We start from the raw sequence: 23,485 nt of genomic DNA on the forward strand, positions 1-23,485 counted from the left end.
CTAAAACATGTAAAGACTTTGGTAAAGGTAGAAGAGAGCCAAGATGCAGTAGAGTTCACATATATTCATCCAAGAAACTTTGCTACCGTTGTGGAGACTCTGAAGTGAAGTCCCACTTTTGTCACCGCCCTTGGTGATTTTTGCCAATTTTGATAGAACAATTAGAACGATCTAGCCTAAACCAGGCACAGAGCTCAGCGTGCTTAAGGCTTACTCTAATCCAGTAGACTTTAAGTGCGAGATAGCGTGGCCATCAAGCACAAATCACAAACAGACACAGACACCAGAGTTAGGTGAGGACTGAGGCAGTCACTAGCAATGCATAACAAAAGAAATTAGTAGAAAAGGGAATGATGCAGACACAGCCTGTGTGATCATGAGCAGACAACAAGACACCTAGCATTATATTCTTCAGAACAGGGTCCAATGGCCATTTCTGCACAAAGCCAAGTGAAGAAAGGAACCCAGATCCCCACCTGACTCCCCAGACCTGCAACTCTCTGGGTAGAAATTATTGAGAGGGCATCTGCCAATCATCCAAGGAGGAGGAGTTTATGAGGAATATCTGTGCCTCTCCCAGGCTGTTTGTACACTCAGTGATGCCAAGCATGGAAAGGAGCTTACAGACCTCAGAGAAACACACACACCAAAATCTGCTCTAGCTCCTTTCACAATTAATACAAAACCAGAATTAAATGCATTGCCTGCTGCAGAGTGGTTGCCAGCAAAAAGCCTACCACATAGGGTCAGTGTTGCACTGAGAACTTATGTGGTACTTCTCACGTATGGTCCCTCAGCTGATGCAGTTTATTTCTCATGCGAGCACCAGCCGTCCTCATAGTATTGGCGTTGGAACAAACAATGGCAATCAGAAACAAAGTTAAAGACCAACAAATTTATTATGGCATGAGATTTCACGGACTGCAGTACTCTTTGTCAGATGCATGACGTATTATCCTGAGTTGCAGGTGAAGCAGGAGATCCCTGTGAGTAACACACTAATACCTTATCACTGCACTACAATCCTGACAGCAGCATTTCTCCTGCAGAAAGTAACTTGTGTTTTTTGGCTTAGGATGCCTTTGCAATTCATGATGCAGAGTTTGGGTTTGAATGTATGAATATGATCAATGTGGTTTAGCTTCTTGTAATATAAGAAACAAACATCTATTGTGAGAGAGGTAGCAGTTTATTGCATATAATCTAGTAGGTGTGCATTTTTCTTGTCAGCAGACATACACCCTGATCCAGACACAGTCACATGTAACAATGTCCTGCATGTGGCTAATAAATGCACTGATAATAACTACACTGGATGAAAATAAACCAAGCATTATCTCAACTAGGTGCCACTATGGTTGTCTGTATTGTCTTGCCAAGTGGTGAGGAGATTCTGCCACTCACCCTCTAAAGTGCCTGGATTCTTGATCAGATGCAGAAAGCATTTTCACACCACATGGAAGGACAATACAAATGATCAGCTTACCAAGTGGTTATATACACATGGTGGCAGACAATGAAATACAAATCTGTCAGATAAATTAATAAATGCATTCCCATTGACAGCACAAGGTGAATGGAAATGCAGACCAAGGAGATCACAGATGTGCTGAGCACCAACATGCAGTATCAGAAAATGCATGAAAAGCCTCAGCTGATGGGTATTGGGAGAAGACGTTTTACACATGGAAGCCCACTTCCATGCACAGTTCCTCACTGCTGGCTCAAGATGATGCATTAAATTTTAGCAATGTGCTTTTGGAAATAGGTGTCAGTGAATAGATCATCCCCAGCCTTTGGATATACATGATGCAAGAGGTTGTGTGTGCAGAGGAGGGGAGAGCACCCCCACAGCTCAGCCCAAGCAGTATGCATGCGTTGCAGCAGTTCTGTCCCCTTCCCAGCCCTATGGCGGAAGAAAATTCAGGCATTCTTATTTCCCTCTCCTGTTGCTCATACATAGACAGCAAGTAAGGGGAACTCTTGACAGCTCCTGCTCTCAAAGGTCTCTGGATTAATGTAAGGGGTATAAAAATGAAAGAAGTCACCAACTGCCTTTTTTTTACCATAGAGAGACCTGGCATCCAAGCTCTGATGCACTAGAAAATGGTGACTGATGTATTTTTAAACATTAAAATTTTAAGATTTGAACATGCAAAATAAAGGTCACTATGCTATTACTGAGAGGATTCTTTCCAGAAAGGCAGCCTAAAAATATCTAAAATAAAGAAAATTGTGCAGACACAGCATTTTAAAAATGTATTTTGTAACAGAAGCATTTGCAAAAATGTTCAGTAATGGATCCAGAACTCATAAAGCTCACTGGGTGGCTGTGGCCCAGTCATTATGGGTTGCATTCAACCAATTAAAGTCAGAGTAGACCCACTGAAATATATGAACCTAAGTTAGTCATGTTTATTAACTTCAGTGGATCTACTCTCAATAGGATTAGCACTGAATACCACCCGTAGGACCAAGGCTTCTCTAATTCTGTATTTAACATAGATCTAGTTTAACATAATTACTTGAACAAAAAATACAGAATACACACACCACATTTTCAAACAACACAATATAAAAGAGACTCCACACTCTTCTAAAGTTACCCTGTGACATCAAATTTAAGGAATTGAAGGATTGGGCAGAAAATTAAGTCAAATTCAACAGAGGCCTAGAAATGCAAAGTCAAAATTCACAAGCAAAAGGACAGTAAAGCAGAAAAATTAGGTCTACAGCAAAGCACCACTGATAAAGATCTTTTTAAAAAAATAAATATAATTCATTAAATTAGCATGTATAAATGACCGGTAGTTCACTTTCATCAGAGAGGTGGCAATCTTAAGTCAAAAGCAACATCCCCAGAGGACTTCCTCATCTCACCCCGGTAACGTAGCTAAGGAAAACGTATGTGACATCATCGCATTGCAGGTTTCTCTAGCCTCACCTGCACCTCACTGGCTGCTATGATGCCATGTCATTTTCCACATTCTAGTTTACTAGACAGTTTCAAAAGAGTGGAAGAGACGCAGGGGCTGCTGTTTCTGGCGGTAGTCATGCAATCTCTGCAATGTCATGTTTTAGCAGTAATACAAAGAAAGAAAAATACTGACATCCTGTAGGAAATATTGAAGCAGACACTAGTGATGATAAATGGGTTCAAATATAACTTGCACAAGGAATGGTTTGAAGCAGGGGTGAAGAGAGTGAGTGAAAGCAAAACTGCACACAGAAAGAGAGAGAGCATGGAGCGAAAAACAGCAAGAGATGGAGCTCAGCAAGAGAGCACAGAGGAGAAGCAAAATCAAAAGCAGAGAGGCAAAGAGCGCCGAAAGAGTGCAGAGAAATGATTCCCCACCCCAGTCTGATGAAAATGAGCTTTTGACCTTAAGAAACAGCCACGAGAGTCATTAAAATGCTCCTAAAATTAGAAAGCTGCCTTAAAACTGTCAAGTTATTGTCTTTTGCCATCCAGGTGTAGGGCAAGGAGGCTGAGATTTCAGTTGCACAAGTGTAGGCTTGAACTATGCATTAATAAATAATTTGCCTGTTCAGCTCAGCTGAGCAGTCAACACATGTTCCAAGGAAGAGGCTAAATGTCCTTCACTGAAGAGTTCTAGGAGTCTGTGGGGTGGAACTAGGTGATACAAGAAGCAATCACGTAAGGAGGTCAGCATAATGACCTGACACACGCACAGTGCAGCATACTGAATGTGGCCAGGATGAGGGGAGGATAAAGCAACAGCCACACAGGGCAGCAGCTACTTCATGCTTCTTGTAATATGTATTGCTGCACCCTCGGATTTACTGTAGCTGTCTACTGGCATGTATGGTGAAATGTATCCCAATGAGACTGGATTATTCTCTGAATCTCTAAACATACATATATAAAATTATGCATGTTACCAGCTCTTGACCCCATCAGACGTTCTGTGAAACATGCAGGAACTTTTAAGTGGCTGAGGAGGAAGAGACCTATTCTCCAAGACCACACGCAAACTTAGACCAGTCTTCTCACTCACAACCTAAGATCAACAGCACTTATGGAGGCTCTGAAAAGGAGTCCTAAGGATGCCACTATCTTGGTCATCTCCCAAAAAGTTCTCCTAGACATGTGACAATGCTCGGACATTGGCGTGTTTGCTTGCACTTCAACAGGAGACCTTCCTGCAAATGTGGGTTCCAAAGCATTAACGGTCATTGACAGTCATCAGTGCCAGAGAATCGTAAGTTAGCATGGTCATTATGATAGCACTGAGTGACCTGCCCCCTTCACTTGGAAGGATGCCTACGCCACACGGAGACTCTTCCATGGGCACAGGGGCAATAATAGTTCTTGTGCTCAGACATGGTAGACCTCTTCCTCTTCCATGGCACGGTTGGTGTATCCCTGAAGCTGGGCCAGCGTGTTGCGCCGTAAGATGTCCCAGCCACAGTTAGAGCTCCTCCGTGATGAATTTGGTGTGTCTGAAGGAGTGCCGAAGGGCATCTGCTTGTTTGAGTGAGAATGCCCACCATCTTCTGCCCCCGGTGTCAATTTGCCCTTCAAGTACTTTTCAAAGGCATCCCTTCGGTGGGGCTCAAATGTTTTAGCACGCAGCTGTAGCTTATGCTGGCGGTTTTCACAACGGTCTTCAACTCTGCAGGCAAGATGAAAACAAAATGGTCAAGGATGCCGTTTACTGCCCAGGCTTGCTCTTTGCAACCTGAAGACAAAATAGCTTCAACGGTTCATGAATCAACGTGGCTAACTGCAGTATCAAAACTTCTCAAATGCCTGAGCCACGGTATATGGGGGGGAAATCAGGGACAATGTTTCATTTACACTAGCATAGTTCTTGTAAGGTTCATAACCAGAAATCATAGAATAGTAGAGTTGGAAGGGGCCTATAAGCCCATCAAATCCAACCCCCTGCGCAATGCAGAAATCCAAATAAAAGCATTCCCGACAGATGGCTGTCCAGCTGCCTCTTGAATGCCTCCAGTGTCAGAGAGCCCACTACCTCCCTAGGTAATTGGTTCCATTGTCGTATGGCTCTAACAGTTAGGAAGTTTTTCCTGATGTCCAGTCGAAATTTGGCTTCCTGCAACTTAAGCCCATTATTCCGTGTCCTGCACTCTGGGACGATCAAGAAGTGATCCCGGCCCTCCTCTATGTGACAACCTTTCATGTACTTGAAGAGTGCTATCATATCTCCTCTCAGTCTTCTCTTCTCCAGGCTAAACATGCCCAGTTCTTTCAATCTCTCCTCATAGGGCTTTGTTTCCAGTCCCCTGATCATCCTTGTTGCCCTCCTTTGAACCTGTTCCATATTTAGAGAAGAGGTGCTGCTATTAAGTGTGGGGGGGGGAGGAAGGGTGTGGGTGGCATCACAGATTAACATGAAGTGAGAAAAGCCTAAATGTAAATAGTCTTTGTATGCCTACAGTTATTTCATTTATTTAAAATGTATGTAATGGATGAGCTGCATTTGTAAACCTAAAAAATTAGTGCCCAGTGCTTGTCAGTCATCACAGTGTCTTTGAACGCACTGGCCAGGAGCAAGCTGACCCTTTGAGAAGCAACTAAGTAAAACGGCCTGCACATTTTCCTTGGATCTTCCTCTGGAAAAGGGCCAAGAAGACTTAACGAAATGAAAGCCCAAACCCGTGCCCAAACCACCCAACTCCCAACCCCAAGTGGGGCTACGTCCTTGCATTTGTCTAAATTCTAAACCAAGAAGAAGGGGAAAAACTGTTCTTGCTTGACTTCGCTAGCACAGCAGCAGCAAAGAGTAGGCAATCAGCTTCGGCCAATTTCTCTCCCCATCATCTGGCACTTTTATTATACAATATATAAATTTAACCTGTGGGATTCATTTGCACAAGATTCACTGAAAGCTAAATAGGCGGAAATTAATTATGCATGTGATCATGACCAGGAAGAGCTCACACAGATTAGCAAGAAGACAATACAGCTATGATTATCCTCTATAAAGACCATTTTCTGAATGGCACGTGACAAGAGCCCACTAACCCTGCTGGCAGGGTCATTTATATTCTCTCGAAACTACAGGGGTGCAGAGTCAGTCACCAAGAATAGATTCCCTGCACAAATGCAGAATCCTCCATGCAGCCAGTATCCAATATATCATATGCCCCCATAATCCAGCACTGTGCCACAAACGCAGAACAGGAGCAAAAAAAACCCACGTCACACCCCACGTTTCCCTCTTTTTCCAAGTATTGTGGCACAACCATTTTCCTCCTTTCACGTATGCAGCACAATGGACAGGAGGGTCCACAAACACAGCAGGTCTGAATAATCACGTTTTGAAACGGGAAGTAATCACATTACTATCGAAAGGGGGGTGTCCCGTGTAAGGCTGTTAAGTCCAAAGAATAAAATTACCCCAATGCAGCACTGTGGGTCCACACTATTCTGAGCAAATATTTAAATCGGTGAACATTTATTTATTTTTATTTATTTTATTCGATTTATATACCGCCCACAGCCCGAAGGCTCTCAGGGCGGTGCACAACATAGGATAAAATACAATAAAATCACAAAACAGTAGAGCGTAAATACCAAACAATAAACAACCTAATATACGTTAAAAGCTTAAAAATAGATTAAAATGCCTGGGAGAATAAAAAGGTTTTCACCTGGCGCCGAAAAGATAAAAGTGTAGGCGCCAGGCGGACCTCATCGGGGAGACTGTTCCATAATTCGGGGGCAGCCACTGAAAAGGCCCTAGATCTTGTTACGACCCTCCGAGCTTCTCTGTGAGTCGGAACTCGGAGGAGGGCCTAAGATGTTGAACATAGTGAACGGGTAGTTTCATATCAGGAGAGGCGTTCCACTAGGTATTCCAATCTTTTCTAAAGTAATTGCAAGATCTAGTAAATCCTCCTCTCGTTTTATAGATGCAGACAAGGACAGGCAAACTAACCAAAACAAAAGACGAAGGGGGTCACTACTGGTCATCTGGCAAGTGACTTAATTTATGGCTTCAGACATTTATTTTAAAAGATTATTGTTATTATTATTATTATTATTGTTATTATTCTGTGCAGCCCTCCTTTTTGTCTTTCCTGTTGCCTCAGATTTGACCTTAAGGAATCTCAAATTTAGATTTAGTCCTTTATTTATTTGCAAATGTGTCTCATGACACAGTGCTTTGAGATACAGCCTTTTATTTTATTCTTTGCCAGAATCATTTACAATATTTTATATACAGATATTCCCAGGCCATGCTAACTAGCTGTGGCAGGAAAATCGCTAGAGTACCACATAATCAAAAGACCTGATACTTAGTGCACGTGTAATTCAAAGGACTTTGCTGACCACAAAAATCAGCCATCCTTTGTTGCTGCAGGTATGGTGAAATGTATCCCAATGGAACTAGATTATTCCCCAGGCTCTCTTCTTGCTCTAGATAGCCATATATAAAATTATGGGTGTTATCAGCTCTTGACCCCATCAGGAGTTTTGTGAAATATGTAGAAGCTTTATGTGGCTGAAGCGGAGACCTGTTATCCAAGACCAGAAGCAAATTTGGACCAGTCTTCTATAGGCTACCACTTAAAGACCCAAAAAATCTGGAAACAGGTAGTTTATACATTTGTCCGACAAAATGGGGATCTAAATGGCTATCTCTAAATGGCTAAGGTTCTTTGGCAGTAGATCCCTGTTCTGGTGTTCTAAATCCCTCGTGTGATGAGGAAAAGTGGGGCTATGCACACACACACAGAGTAGGAAGGAGAGCATCTGAAGCAGGGATGCTGTTTCACTGGTGTAGGCTCCAGACATAATTTTAAACCCTAAAAAAAAATCAGGATTTTAAAAAAAAGTTCCCTATGCAGGAATTATGCCACCAACTCATGGCGATTTATGGAACTTGGGCACTTGTTGTCCTTGCTCTTCATCATCACATGAGAAATTTAGAAGGTCTGAATAGCGCTACTAGCAAAAGATGGAATGCAATGTAACTCAAGAAATCCTTCCTGATTATCTTCAGGAGTCTGAAGAGTGGGAAACACATTTGTACATCACTTCCTCAAAACAGGGAGCATGACACTTATGCCAAACTGAGGAGTTAGGACAATTTTTACACCCAAGAATTAAAACTTAGCCATACCTCCCATTTTAGGAAAGAGTAACAGAAACGACATATATAGGAGAGGAACTTTTGACCATGGAGAATCCATTATTCCTTCACACACCTGGGAACAGCAGTCAACAGTCAGGAATATGTAGCCATGCCTGCAGAATGCAAGCTGAATTTACTGGTAAAACATACACGGACATCATTCTTTTGATTTTTTCTTGTCAAACTTGACTTTGTGGCAATATTTATTTTGATGGTCCCTTTTTTCTTTCTGCCCCCTCCCCTTTGTAGATGTCCTGAAGCATGTAAACGTAGCCATGACTGTAGCTATGGAAGGTAAGTCTTTCTATGTTTGACACAGCTGATATCCTTCAGAGACAGCTCTGCTTTATAATACCTAAACTGCACCAGAAAAATATCCACTGCATTTCCCTGTTGAGAAACGGGCAAAGTCTTCTCCTTCCTCTGTTCTCCACACAGTTCAACATTCAGGGGAGACACAACTCTCTCAGAGGAAAGCTCCTCCACTTGAATGCAGCTTTAATTTTACCACATAAAGATCATCTGAAGTTCCTACTCTCAGTTGCACAAGATTGTGTCCATCTAAAGAAAGAAACGCCTCCCCCTTGCAGGTGGGAGAGACAGGTTGATGGAGCACTTCCAGTACAAAACAATGACGAAAAACCAATCCTGGCTTTCTTGCATCCCGAGCCACAGCCAAAGAGATAGGAATACCCTTCTCCAAAACGCAATTAGTTCAATTATGTGGAGCTATTAGAGCAAAGCCTCCTGCCTTTACCAGTTGTTGCCATCCCTATGCCAACTTCCTCAGTTCATGTTAACAGCAGATGCTAATGTACAGCTTGGAAGTTCTCTGTATGTACTGTGGCAGGAGGGGAGGAAATAGGGTGGTCATGTTTCCTACTTTATGGAGGACAATCCTCTATTTTGAAGGGCTGTCAGAGGACAGTCCTCTTTCTGAAGGTGTCCTCTGTTTGAAGGCTATCTAATCCAAGTCTGGTTTAAAGATTAGAAACCAGAAAAAGGGAGAGTGGGAACCTTGAAATTACCCATCAACACTTAACAGCGCCTGGCCAGTTACCTGGTATCTTCCCCACTATTGGGAGATGCCTTGTATTTCTGTTTCAATTGTACTAATTATTTCTAAATTTGTGTCTCTCCATATAAATTTCCATATATACATTTTATCCAAATTGTCTCCTCTTCAGTATTCTTTTCAGCAAAGCAGAGCTGGCCACCCTCTGCCAGGTGTGGGGGTGTGCTGAAGAAGGCTAGGACCCTCAATTTCCCACTTTACACTACAGTTCTAAAATGCAGTGAGTGTTTGGGGGCAGATCTACTTGTTTTGCTTCTACATGATAAAGTTGGGAATTTCCTGCAAGTGTGAATGCAATCAAGACGTGATTGCAAACATGACAAGATCTACTTATCAGGGAGTAAGCATTGGTTGCAGTTGCCTGTTGAGTTGTAAAGCCAGGTTTGTTGCTGTGAAATGGACCTTGGAGAAAAGGTGAATAGATGATAATCATCATATCCAACAGTCTCTACAACTAACAAGGTATGAAAACAGAATGAAAATAGTAATTAGGACTAAGCTTGCTGAATAGGAATTTCCATTTCTCCAGAGCTAACTTTTAAGAGAAACGCTGTAACGTTGCTTTAAGCACAACAGGTATGCAACAGCTAATGTTATCATTCAAGTTTGCAAAACTGAAGCCATTATAACTTAAAGTTTACATGAGATCCTGGTTCTCCAAAATTATTCACCTTTTGTTGCTCATGGAGTTTTCTGAACTGGTGAAGGGGATTTTTATCACTTTGGAAAGTTTGAACAAAATATCTTGAACCATTCTATAAGTTGAAGGTTAAGGATAAAAGACATTATATTTTCCATCTGCCATAAAAGAAAAGTATGACTGTTAAAACTATTTTGAAAAGAGCTGCAGGGACGGTTGCAGCCTGAAACTTAGCATAGTCACTAGTTGTGAAACTAGTGTTGGCAAAGCTATTAATTTTAATAACGCAGAGGGGTTAAGAATGTATCTGATGCACATAAGTCTTTGTTTGAGAAACTTGCAAACCTTGGCTTTTCTCCTCCCGCGATTTCCATGCTGGGCTACTCTAAAGCATGGCTGGCTATATCACAACGAATCATGGATGTAGAATTACAAAGTCATCAATTGTCAATGACATTCAAGGATGATTCCCTTTCCCACACCAGGGGCTTTGCGCTCCCGCATTACTTCAACTCGCTCCCTAATGTGAGATACAGAAAAGCATTTACATTGGCGAAGTTCGACGTGCTCCCATCTGCTCTTTTAGAGGGCAGATATCGGGGAGTTCCCCGTGCGAAGCGATTATGCCCCTGTGGGATGGGACAAATTGAAACAGTAACCCATGTACTCTTAATCTGCCCTTTTTATCATGATCTCCGTCTCCTGCATATAACTCAAATAATCAACTTGATTCCTGGCCGGGACCTTTCCTTTTACACCACCTATCTTCTTTTGGATCAATATACTCAAATCACGTGTAGTGTTGCAAGATTCTGTGCTATGGCAATCATCCATCGCAGAACATTGTTAGCCCAACTGCCTATACAGCCATGATTATAGTTAGCAAATGTATGATTTTTAACCAGTTTTATATGATTTGATATTGTGTACTGGTCTATGACCGCAAGAATAAAATTCTGATCTGTTCTGTTCTATCTGATGCACAGAGTGTACCATAGCAAACTCCATGCCAGCACAGGACATATGGGAAGAAGTAAACTATTCATGCACTTGTATTTGCTGAAAGACAATAATTAAGGGCTCATCTACACGGTTTAGTGTGTGTTTGGTGCTACTCACATCTCCTTTTAATTCACATGGTTCACATGACATTACTGGCAAACAGAAGCTATCACAGTTTCCCCCCTGTAAATCCATACTAACCCGATCCACTGATAATATGAAAAGTTTAGAACAATACGGTTCCACTCCACTTCACACATCTTTGCAGACAGTTTGCTTCAATGGTTTTTAGTCTGTGGGTGAATCGTTACTTTCAGCTATTGCCCTTTCTCCGCCCACTAACTCTCCCATGAATTCCATTTTGTTTCCAGTGGTCTGTCCAGCAGCTTCCGAGTGCTCTGTCCTCCCCCCTTCACAGTTTACTGCAGCCCTCCCTTTCTCCCCGAGTAAAGTTCCTTCACTCCTTGTAACTAGCAATGGGAATTGCCATTGGATTTTATCATTCTTTCTCAGAGCTTGGAAAAGTTACTTTTTTGAACTCCCATCAGCCCAATCCAGTGGTCATGCTGGCTGGGGCTGATGGGAGTTGTAGTTTAAAAAAGTAACTTTTCCAAGCTCTGTTCTTTCTCATATTCTCTAACTCTGCGGAGAGAATTTTGAAGTAACATCTCTTCATGCCTGGTTTCTGATTTCCCCCCCTAAAAAATCTAAAGTGGATTTTTTTTAAAGAAAAGTCACCTCAAAAATATTTATATTAATATCAATATTTTGAGAAAATATCAATATTTTGAGAAAATATCAATATTGATGTTCCCATGTGGATAAGCCCTAACTCTCACTTAAACAACAAATGATCTACAAAGAGGGCCAATTTTAGATCACACTTGAATCTAAATGCAGGAGACCAACAAAAACAAAAGGCACCAGGCTTTTTAGTTAACTGACACAAAACAAGGGAAGAATCCCAGCAAACCAGGAAAGTACTATGGGTTATAGTAGCTGGAGTTGGCAGTGAACGTCGCCTAAGACAATACTTGACACTGAATGTGGAGGTTCATGCCTGGCCAAAACATGTAAGGAATTTTCAGGACTATAAAAAGGGTTTGTAGGATAAACAAATTTCTCAGATGGGGTTATAAACATTTCTTCTTTTTACACAGGAGGGGGAGGCTGTGTGGTCGGTTGAACTGATGCAGCTGGGGCTCCTGACTACAATTGGGACTGTCTCTCACTGCCCCAGGTAGTACATAAAGTGGGTGCCTGCAGCTCTTAGCCAAGGGTGAGCAGCTGGAGCATAAGATGGAGAGGATGTTAATGGAGTGGCAATCCAGGCAGGATGTATATATTGGAGACAGAGGCGAGGAAGAAGCAAATGGCTCAAGTTTGGTAGTGATGCCCCAGTTCTGGAACCCCCTCCTTCTGGAGGCATGGAGGTCTATGAGGTTGATGGGAGTTCAATGGAAATTTACTTTTTTCTAGCTTTTGGTGGTTATGGTTTTTGAATCTTGAGTCTATTTTGTTTTCTAGAACTGATTTTGTGGTTTTAATATTGATGTTGCTGATATTTTATTGTTATCTTGTGTTTAGTGATTTGTAATATGATTTATTTTTTATGTAAATCATTTTGAAGTCACTTGTGAATAAGTAACAAAATTGTATAGAAGCTCATTTGATGATTGTATTGTTATTATACTGCGCTGGCACATGGAGTAGGCATAGTCAAACCTGAACAGCAGTTGAACTGAACGTTTTGCAAAAATATTAATTAGAATTGAAAGGGGAGCCTTTCTGCAATTTTTCAAGGATGACTGCAAAGTGCTGAGAAAAGTATTCAATGACCTAGAGTTATCCCCAATTGGCAAATGTCACTCCTAGGGGAACATCAATGGAACCACTGTCCTCTCTTTAATGGGCTTGATTTGCTCTTAGTGATGTCAACATACAGCTAAATCTGATTGGTCATAGAGCATTAGGATGTGTCATCCACTACATAATCCCAGATTATCTTTATAAAGTAGAGGGGGAAACAGCCACTGAATCAGCAGCAACAAGAGTGGGGGATTGGGGCAGGAGAGGGTGGGAAATGTCTGTGAATAGGCATGAATTAAAGTAGTCTCAAGGGTTAGACCTCAAAGAGAAGTTCCATGCTATTTCTTGTGGACTGATTCTAAATGATTGATTTTTATTTTTCTATATGTGATAAAGGACTTACCAATGCTGCCCTGGCCTCCTGCTGGAAGGAAGGGCTGGATATAAATCAAATAATAAATAAATAATGCCAGGATATCTGTGTTATCAACTACTTTTTTTTAAATGGCCACTGTTAATGTCATTATCACTCTCTGTACTTTGCTGGCTTTCATTTTCTTCTGACTGCTTACAGTTGCCCCACCCTCCCACCCCCCATCATGTACCAGCAACTCAGGATAACATTTCATGCAGCAGATGAGGTGGACTATAGTCTACAAAAGCTAATGCCGTCATAAACTTGTTAGCCTTTAAGTTGCCACAAGATTTCTTTTAAAAAAAATATTTTGCTCAGTGCTGCCAAAATCATACAGAGCTTCCAGTGCTAAGGGGGTAGACCTTCATACACAGGAAAAAATGTCTTCTTTACCAGTAGCTCTAGTCCAGCAAGGGAGAATCCACACAGAGAAAATGTTTTCTGCATGTGATCTCTGCATCAGTCTATGTCGTACTACCTCACTACCTGTGTTGCTCCTACATCTTCTTTCTCATTGATCTTTACCCCCTACTTCTGCAGTCCATGTGCCCAACAGAATATTCCAAATTCATGAAATGTTAAGTATATATGTGCTGGTATTCATTGCCACAGAGAGCACCTGTTTCTCACAATTAGCCCTCTTTGATGTAGGAGGCCTACAGCAACCACTATGTTGACAAGTCAAACCTACCTGAGATACCACCGGTTGCCCAGCCCATACTCCTGCCCACAGATCCCAGACCGAGGCCAGAGGCATTGTGGGAGTTTACGCTCTAGCATGACGGTGGTTGCAACAACCTGAAACACATAATTTTGAAAAAGATGGGTAGTCAAAAATCTTAGAAGGAGGGGGGAGACAACACATGCCCCCTCCATTGCCTTGGCTAGGACCAACTGCCATTTGGCTCTTCCCATCCCTGGTGGTAGTTGAAGAAAAGAGCACAAATCAAAGTTTTATTTACAGCATTTTAAAGTTGAAAATCAGGGTAAAAAAATGCCCTGGCCCCAACACACACTTACCAACCATACATATGTACATAGTAAAAACTGTTTTAAAAGTATTATATGGTGCAAAGGAGTCCAAGAAAAGTGGAACAATGAATAGTCTGAACTCCCCATGCACATGGCAGGAAATATTTTGAATATGCCATTCATCTCACCTTAATGCATAAAGAACCCTGGATTAAAAACATTCCAGATTTCCTCATTTCTTCTCCAATATATGCCCCTCAATTTCTTTGCTCCAGTAAATGAATTTCCCGAACAAAATCCCAGATTTCATTGTAGCCAGAAAAAATCTAAACAAATACACTCAAAATAAGCATATGAACATAGAAGTGCTTCCCAAATTTTATTTCCCATGAGCCACTTGAAAATTGTGGAGAGTCTTGGTGGACCACGTAATTATTTTTCTGCCTGTTGTAGCAATTGCAGCACTATACAAATACAGGGATTTTGTTTCCAAAGTCAACTATACCAGTAAATGTTGTAAATGGAAATGTCCTGCCTTCCAGTTGATTCCGACTTATGGCGACCCTACAAATAGGGTTTTCATGGTAAGCGGTATTCAGAGGAGGTTTACCATTGCCTCCCTCTGAGGTTGAGAGGCAGTGACTGGCCCAAGGTCACCCAGTGAGCTCCATAGCTGTGTGGGGATTCGAACCCTGGTCTCCCAGGTCCTGGTCCAACACCTTAACCCAGCCTTTCCCAACCGGTGTGCCTCCAGATGTTGTTGGACCACAACTCCCATCTTTCCTGACCATTGGCAATGCTGGCTGAGGCTGATGGGAGTTGTGTTCCAACAACACCTGGAGGCACACTGGTTGGGAAAGGCTGCCTTAACCACTACACCACACTGGCTCTCAGTAAATGTTAGGGAAAGACAAATTTATCAATTTTAGTTTCTCTAAGTTGCTTATTTTTTCACTAATAAATGCATTTTTATGCATACTTTCCCCTAATATACATATTTGTTTGGATGGAGAAGTGCATTGCAAAATTAGGAAAAGGGTTAATTTTGAAGGATTGCTGTGCTTTGGTTCATATATAGTTTCAGAAAGTGCAAATTAGGTTGGTTCACATTAGGAGTGTGCTAGAATTCCACCCAACTCAGATTTAGGACCAATTTTTCAATTAATTTGCTTATTCTCTAGCGTTACAGATCAGATTTTTATGTAGTGGTTTTTCTGTGGCTGTTTTTGAAAACAATTTTTTAAGTCCACCTCTGAAATATAAGTATTAAGAAGGATAATTTTATCGATATTTCATTTACTGATATTTTCTTTGGGGAGGGAAAAAAACCTAATTGTTAAAAGCAGCAACTAGTGGACAAAGAACTAACTCGAATCAACTCTTAAGTCAACAGAATGCTTTCAAACCAGCACCAGCCAACGGATCCCAATCCTAGGTCATATTAACATGTGAACCAAAACAAATTTCTCCCCCATCCCTAGGAAGTGTATCGTTCAAAACAGTTACTAATTCAATCCATTGTGTCTTCTAGGAGTCACAGAGCCCCAATGTAGTTCCAGCCAGAGGCGAAGAACTCATTTCAGTTGTTTCTTTACTCAGCACATAGTTAAACTATGGAATTTGCTCCCACAAGATGCAGTAATGGCCACCAGCTTGGATGGCTTTAAAAGAAGATTAGACAAATTCATGGAGGACACGGCTATCAATGGCTACTAGCCATGATGGCTGTGCTCTGCCACCCTAGTCAGAGGCAGCATGCTTCTGAAAACCAGTTGCCGGAAGCCTCAGGAGGGGAGAGTGTTCTTGCACTCGGGTCCTGCTTGCGGGCTTCCCCCGGGTACCTGGTTGGCCACTGTGAGAACAGGATGCTGGCCTAGATGGGCCACTGGCCTGATCCAGCAGGCTCTTCTTATGATCTTATGTTCATCTCCGGTAATTATCAATACACAGTTTTGTGACAACAATGCTATTTTCCAAAATTATTTTCTGCTAAAAGTCTTGACCTAGCTTTGTTTTTCAGAAAGAAGTTAACACAGAGACAACACAATCAACTCAGGAAAAGATATTAATCACTCATCTCAACTCTCTCTCACTCACTCTCACACACACCCTTCAGATAATAGGACAAAGCGTCATCCAATCACCTGTGCTCTCCAAAGTTCATCCCGCTCATGGGCCACACGCCAGTGAGTATCGCCCATCATGGCAATAAGTAAGTTGAGCATAAGGAGGGTGGCAATGACCGCAAACGCAGAGTACGTGATCCCATACATGAAAGGCAAGTCCACTTCATAGTTGGCAGGTCCGTCAATGATGGTAAGGAAGAGCTCAAAAGTGCTAAAAAGGGCCATGGGGTAGTTGTAGAAGTGCCCCAGTTCATCAGGGTCTTCCGTCTGGAAGATAATGTAAAACGCTGGCAAAGAAAACAGAAGAGAGTGAGAGAAAAATTGCCTCCTTTAAAATTTACCTTTGTATAACATGTGCCATGTGTGAAGACCTTCACCCCAAAAGCACGTTTGAGTCACTCTTCCATGAGACCTGCTCCCGCTCTCTTAAAGGATGCCAGCCATTCACCCTTGTACTTTACATATACACGGAAGACCTTCCCTGAACAGCAATATGCTAACTGGTGTCAGATCTAACTGCTAACTGGTCAGATCCCTCCTCAAAACTCACTCTTCCTCCAGAGAGTTTGATTTAACCCCTTTCTGCCCTGCTGTATACATAGATGTCTCTTCTTAGCAGATTATTTTCTCTAGGGCCCTGTTCTTCAACCTTGGGTCCCCAGATATTGCTGGACTACAACTCCCATCACCAGCCAGCTCGGCCAATGGCTGGGGACGATGGGAGTTGTAGTCCAACAACATCTGGAAACCCAAGGTTGAAGAACAGTGCCCTAGGGCAGCCTTTCTCAACCTTTTGGGCCCTAGATATTGCTGGACTACAACTCCCATCATCCCCAGCCAGCATGGCCAATGGTCAGGAATTATGGGAATTGTAGTCCAGCAACATCTGGGGACCCAAGTGTTGGGAAAGATTGCCCTAAAGGATGGGTGGAAGGGAGGGGGAGAGGCTGCTAAGAAGAGTGTCTACTCCCTCCAGCTTTCTCTGCATGATGGCAATAGGGCACTCAAAATTCTCAGTAGGCAGAGGTATTGTGAGGTTGCTGACATGAAGTGAGCATAATATATAGCCAGGTTCTTTCCCCAAGGAAGTGTGCAAATTATTTCAGCTGTGACTTTTACCCCCAACCAAAAGAGCATGGGATCATGCATCTCCTCATGTTCATCCCTTGCTGCCCTCTTTTCCCTTTGATGTCTTTCTCACTGCTGAAATGTAAATTCTAAGCTCCTCAAAGCACAGACCTGGCTTTTTAATATTTATGTAACTCTGTAACGCTTCACATCTGGTGATTGTTGCCCTCACCCCATGGTAGCCTTTTTGTGACTGCTGCTCACAGCACTTTCTCAAAATTCCAAATGTGCCCACTGGCTCAAAAAGGTTGGTGACCCCTCACATAAATAATAGTGGCAGAGGATTTTGGAGAAATTTCAAGAACATCTTAGACTTCATTCAGTGATGTGTCATGTAAGAATGACACAGACCATCAGATAGCCAAACTTTCACAGCCAGATACTATAAAAAAACAAGAGATGTATGTTAGTCAGGGGTGCATCCAACAACATAATTGTGCTCAAGAAACAACTCCTGCTTATGCAACAGGACTTCCCCTAACTTTTCTCCACCCCCATGCCCCCCTCAAATTTGCTCCAGAGGGTAGGCGGCACCCCCAGAGTAGATGGGGGTGTTGTAGGAAGAGGAAAAAGAGGTGAAGTTCCATTGCACGAGCAGAATTCATTCCACAAGCACAATTACTTTGTTGGATAGAACCTTTAGCCTTGTTAATCTGCCGCAGTAAACCCCTCCCCCCAGAAAATCTCATGACAGCCTGAAGGCAAATAATTTTATTGTGGCATTCACTTTCCTGGACAAGAGCCCACTTTGTCAGACATGAAGTTGTCACCTAAGTGGGTGAGCATATTCCCCCACCCCAAGTACAGAGAGAGCTGTTTGTGTTTGCTCATTTGTCTGTTTGCTTTACAAAAGGTCAAGCTATGCAACAGGCTGCCATAGAGGTAGTATATCACTTGCAGAGGACACAAATAAATACAGAATCCAGTGGGATTAACCCAAACCAAAATAAAAAATCAAGACATGGCTGGAACACAAGTCACTGTGTGCCCCCAAATGAGATGAATTTGCATTCGCATGGGAAAGAAATAAAGGTGATGGGGATGAGAACTAAGAAGGACAAGAAAAGAAAAAGGAGAAAAGGGGGCTGTCTTAGCTTAACAGTAGAGCACATGTTTTGCGTGCAGAAGAGTTCCAGCTCCTGATGTCTCCAGTTAAAGGATGTCAGGTCACAGCAAAGCTCAGAAAATACATAGGAGAGCCACCTCTAGTCAGCTTAGACTCTATTGAGCTGGCTCAGCAGAGGCAGCTTCATATATTTAAAACAGGCAAAAATTACCAGGGAAAGATTCAGCTTAGCTTTGCTGAGAGAAATATATCAAACAAACAAACAGAAACAACTACCAAGCTTGCTGGTTTTCCAGATAAAAAAAGGATCTGAAAGAGCTGTGTAATTATTGCAATTTTAATAATATTTCAGTGTACAAAGTGCACAACTATTTTATTTTTATATTTATTATGTTAATGGAGGACTAAAGCACTCAGATCTTGGACAGACCACTGTCAAGGACCATCACTGAACTTCTCTAGCTTTAGCTCAGCCGATACAGAGTACCAATGATATCTGTGTTACATGAAATGCACACAGGTGTCAGCTGTTTCAATACACCATCTCACAAAGGCCTACAACATGTCACCTACCAGATGCAAAGCCAAGTATCACCACTGCCATCAGCCAGCAGAAGCGCAGTAGGTCTCCAAAGATCATCTGCAAATGTAAACACGCACAAGAACAGATAGACGGGATAAGCAGATCCTCTCTCGCACACACAGGCCTTGACATGATAAACAGCCTACCAGATCAGACCAATGGCTTTTTGGATCATATCATGCTACACCTGTGTTAATCCAACATCAGTGTTGCTCATTTATTTCTAGACTCAATTCAAGGTCCTGGTTTGAACCTTGTAAGTTGTAAATGGTCAGGGATGAGAATCTCAGGGACTACCCACTTCCATATGACCCTGTTCAGCAAATTAAGCACTCAAGACTGTACCCTTGCCATTTGAAGTTCAATGGGTGGGGACAGGACTCAGAGCTTGGCAAAGTTACTTTTTTGAACTACAACTCCCATCAACCCAATCCAGTGGCCATGCTGGCTGGGGCTGATGGGAGTTGTAGTTTAAAAAAGTAACTTTTCCAAGCTCTGGGACAGGTGACAGGGTTTCCTGGACTATCGCACCTAAATTGTGGAACATCCTCCTGAGAGAGGCCCAGTTATCAACTTTGCCAAATCCTGGCAACATTTCAGGCTGGATGAATCAATTACTGGTTCTGTTGCTTGTTAGTTATTTTAATTCTAGCTCTCTCTTTTTTTGCAGCATTATTTTGGTTTAGTCTCACTAGTTTTTAACTAATGTTGTGAGCGGTCTTCAGATTGCCTAATGGAAAGTCAGGATACAGATGTTTTAATAAACACTATAAGAATCAAGATGAGACTAGTCCAGCATTTCCAACAGAAGCCAGCCAGATGTCCAGGGAAAGATACAAGCTGGACATGAAGGTAATGGGATTCATTATCTGGATTATCAAGTAATGAGTCCATTAGCCATTCTGTCTAATAAGTATGGGTAGCCTCATTCTTCATTATAGTGGCCATGCATTTGCCAAACCCTTTTTCAAAAGCCATGTATGCTAGTGGCCATCACCACATCTTGTGGCAGGCAGTAAATTTCTTGTTAATGATGCACTCTGCGCAGGACCAGCATGCAACCTTTTGCTGCCCGAGGCAAAAGCCAAGATAGCACCCCCCCTTCCCTATTCTACATACAGAAGCTGACCCCTTCAACACTGCAACGGGACAGCATCCTTCAGTGCACCTGAGGACGGGAGACTAGCTGATGGGTTGTACAACAGGCCTGGAGCACCCCTAGCTCTGATCTCTAACAGAGGGGAATGGCCGGGGGGGGGGAGTACTGCGCCCCAGCATCTGCCACCTGAGGCAGCTGCTTCACTTTGCCTAATGGTAAAGCTCATCCTGATTCTGCGTAGAAGGATTTTTTTCCTTTTGGTTGTCCTGAATTTACTGCCAACCAATGCAGATTGGAGATGCTTCCGAAAGGAATGCTCAGAGGGCCCAATTCCCTTTATCCTCTGCTCCCAACTCCCAAGGGGGGTAAATCATCTTGGGGAAGAGGGTTGAGGTACCAGGTGGCGAAGGGTCCCTCGGAGAGCAATGATACTCATAGGACTTCTCCCAATTCCTGGGACTGATTATTCAGAAAATACACTGCCAATGGAGCTTCTTTTCCCACCAAGGTTCATTCACACAGCTGCACTGCAACTTCCCTGGTAGAAAGAGATGCTGACAGCGTCACTGCACTGTTTTTCCTTTGCCAGCAGTCCAGGAAAGAGGAGATTCCCCACAGGTCTCTCCCATCTTTGAGGAAGTTCTCTGCCCCCTGCCACCTCATCTTTGTATCCTAAGGGAGGTTTCCCCCTCCCATTGTGGGACAGGGATGGGGTAGCAGGGGGTGAAGGTTACTGGGGATCTAAGCAGAACTGGAGAGCAGGGAGCTGCTCATGGCAGACTGTGCCTATTCGAATCACTTTGGAAAAAACCCAAGGAAGTGCTACACGGTTGAACGTTCCTGCTTGAAATTTTCAGGGCATTCCTGCTCCAGATTGTATGGCCCAAAACGCTTGTAATGGGTTTGGACTTGCACAAAAGCAGCTGTGTTAAGAGTGCACATATCACACAAATAGCCATGAATTTGCATTCCCAGCACAAAGGCAGTATCTCTGCTATTCCGGATACATATCCTGAACATTCAGAAGGTTGAGATTCCCTGAGCTTGTGATCCCAGCTGATTTTGGGTGGCAAAGACACATTAATGCACCTCACTTCCACAGTGGACTGAAGGCACATGAGGCCAGCTACCTGCTGAAGCTAAGCAGGGTCAGGTCTGGTCAGTGCCTGGATGGGAGACCGCCTGGGAACCATACGTAAGCCGCCTTGGGTTTCTATCATGAAAAGAAAGGTGGGGTATAAATTAAATAAATAAATAAATAAATGTGGACTATTTATTGCTTACTTACTTTTTGGATCATGATAGTGAAGGGCCCCAGCATTTGAAACCCTCGTGCAAAGTACATGACGTTGCACCAGCCAAGCACCAGAGCAAAGGACATGGGGACCACCTCTCCATGGGTGCTAGTGAGACGCATCACCATGGTCACCAGGATCATAAAGGCATACGTGATGCTGCACAGAGAGAAATAGCAATGAAGAAAAGAAATGCACATCAGCACGGTGTCCCAGCCTTTCAGATTCACAGATCGCTATGGCTTGCTCCCACAACCATAGACTAACTAGAAAGGAACCTTACATGATGACATGGAAAGGTCCTCCAAGGATAGTTTGCCCAAAGTACTTTGTGATTCCTACTCTGAAGATATCTGGAATCTGAGAGAGAGAGAGAGAGAGAGAGAGAGAGAGAGAGAGAGAGAGCTTTATTTTAAAACAGATGGATGGATATCTAAAGCAATTATCAATCTATTTACAAACAAACAAAAAACACACACATTTCCATTAAACACTGCCAGACAATGGATTTGGAATGTATTAGATTGGATTAGAATCAGATTTTTCAAATATTGTGTTTTACTTGTGACCTGCACCGAGACCTTGTGAAGAGAGAGTAGTAAATTAAATAACAACAACAGATTGGGGAGATAAACATGTTTATGTATATGTAAGTGAATGTCTAACATTTGGGGAACATGACTGTCTATTTCTCTTTACAACATTCATCTGAGAGCATCAACAGTCACATCATTCAACATTCTTCAAATTTCAAACATTAATTTAAGCATACTCACTACAATCTAACTGGAAATATAAGAAACACAGGAAGCTGCCTTCTAGTGAGTCAAACCATTGGTCCATCTAGCTCAGTACACCGATGGCAATGTCTCTTCAGGGTTTCAGGCAGGAGTCTCTCCCAGTCCTACCTGGAGACACCAGGGATTGAACCCTGGACCTGCTGCATGCAAAGCAGAAGCTCCACCACTGAGTTACAACCTCCTTGTGCAAAGAATATTGCAATATTAATTTGCAATAATCACATCTATCTATCACATTTGTATCCCATTTTTCCTCCAAGTAGCTCAAAGTGGGGCACATGGTTCCTCCAATCCCCATTTTATCTTCACAACAACACTGGGAGGTACATTAGACTGAGAAACAGTTTCTGGCTCAAGGTCACCCAGTGAGCTTCATGGCTGAGTGGGGATTTGAACTGTAGATATTACTATACAAGATGGAAAAGACAGCTTATTACTCACTTCAAAAGACACGGACCCTGATCTAGAGAAAGCTCATTAGACTTAAGCCCCATTGACACCGATGGGACTTAAATCAATCACAACTAACTTGTCCCATTGATTTCAATGAGAGTTGGAGCACTTGTTCAGTTTAAGAGTGCTATTCACTTCCTCTAGATCAGGGCCAGTGTGTCACTTACAACAGTCTGATTAATATTGTTAACCATTGCAGTATCAATTTTACAAGGTCCCAGTCTGCAGTGAAGACTATTAGCTCCCTCCTTGCACCCTCTAAATCTTACAAATTGAGCAACTTTCATCATTCTTATTGTCTTGTAAATTTGTTTCAACCAGTAAGGAATACAAAGTCCTTCCTCCCTTTGCAAGCTAATTCCATCCTAGCTGTAAGAATTAACAACTATCACCCGATGTTTCTTTCTGACAGTTATAATTTATAATAGTGTACCCCAAAAAAGATATCAGAGGGGTTAGAGATAGCTTAAATAAATACTATTGTTAATAATTGTACTTAAAAGAATTGGAAACTCGTGCTCCCACATTTCACACAAGGATTCAGAAGTGAAAGTTGCTTGTCTTACCTCCAGAATCAATATCACTACCGCTCCGATAACAGTGATAAGCTCACCCACCAACCTGAGGTCATCTTCAGGAGTAAGATAAGATTCCTGGGAAAAAATACACATTGTTAGGAATATCACATAGTCAAGAGGTAAACCTATGGATCAAGCCTATTGCCTTCTGGACTCAGGTCAAGGTTAGGGTTATGATGACCTATAAAGTCAGATTCAGTATTCCTCCATCCCTATATTCCACCATGACCAGGAATGCTCTCTGAAGTACATCACTGATGCCTCAGATCACACCCATAAGGGGGCACCATTTTCAGTGGCTGCTCCTCAAGGTGA

At 42.5% G+C, this 23,485-nt stretch overlaps 1 protein-coding gene across 2 annotated transcripts in view; it reads right to left on the minus strand.

The window, feature by feature from the left end:
• Positions 1 to 895: 895 nt before the first annotated feature.
• Positions 896 to 23,485, minus strand: part of TRPV6 (transient receptor potential cation channel subfamily V member 6) — a 108,521-nt gene continuing 85,931 nt past the window's right edge. Inside the window, exons 9-15 of one of the 2 annotated variants that reach the window (XM_061637569.1) lie at positions 23,159 to 23,245; positions 21,623 to 21,699; positions 21,333 to 21,498; positions 18,936 to 19,002; positions 16,187 to 16,455; positions 13,762 to 13,868; positions 896 to 4,637 (exon numbers count right to left, since the gene is read on the minus strand). In XM_061637569.1, coding sequence (XP_061493553.1) covers positions 4,340 to 4,637; positions 13,762 to 13,868; positions 16,187 to 16,455; positions 18,936 to 19,002; positions 21,333 to 21,498; positions 21,623 to 21,699; positions 23,159 to 23,245 — 1,071 coding nt within the window. In that variant the 3' untranslated portion in view covers positions 896 to 4,339. Of the gene's footprint in view, positions 4,638 to 13,761; positions 13,869 to 14,230; positions 14,369 to 16,186; positions 16,456 to 18,935; positions 19,003 to 21,332; positions 21,499 to 21,622; positions 21,700 to 23,158; positions 23,246 to 23,485 lie in introns of those variants that run through there. The other variant, XR_009764141.1, reaches the window with a different exon arrangement.

This window comes from Rhineura floridana, chromosome 1 (assembly GCF_030035675.1).
Source record: "Rhineura floridana isolate rRhiFlo1 chromosome 1, rRhiFlo1.hap2, whole genome shotgun sequence".
Lineage (NCBI taxonomy): Eukaryota > Metazoa > Chordata > Lepidosauria > Squamata > Rhineuridae > Rhineura > Rhineura floridana.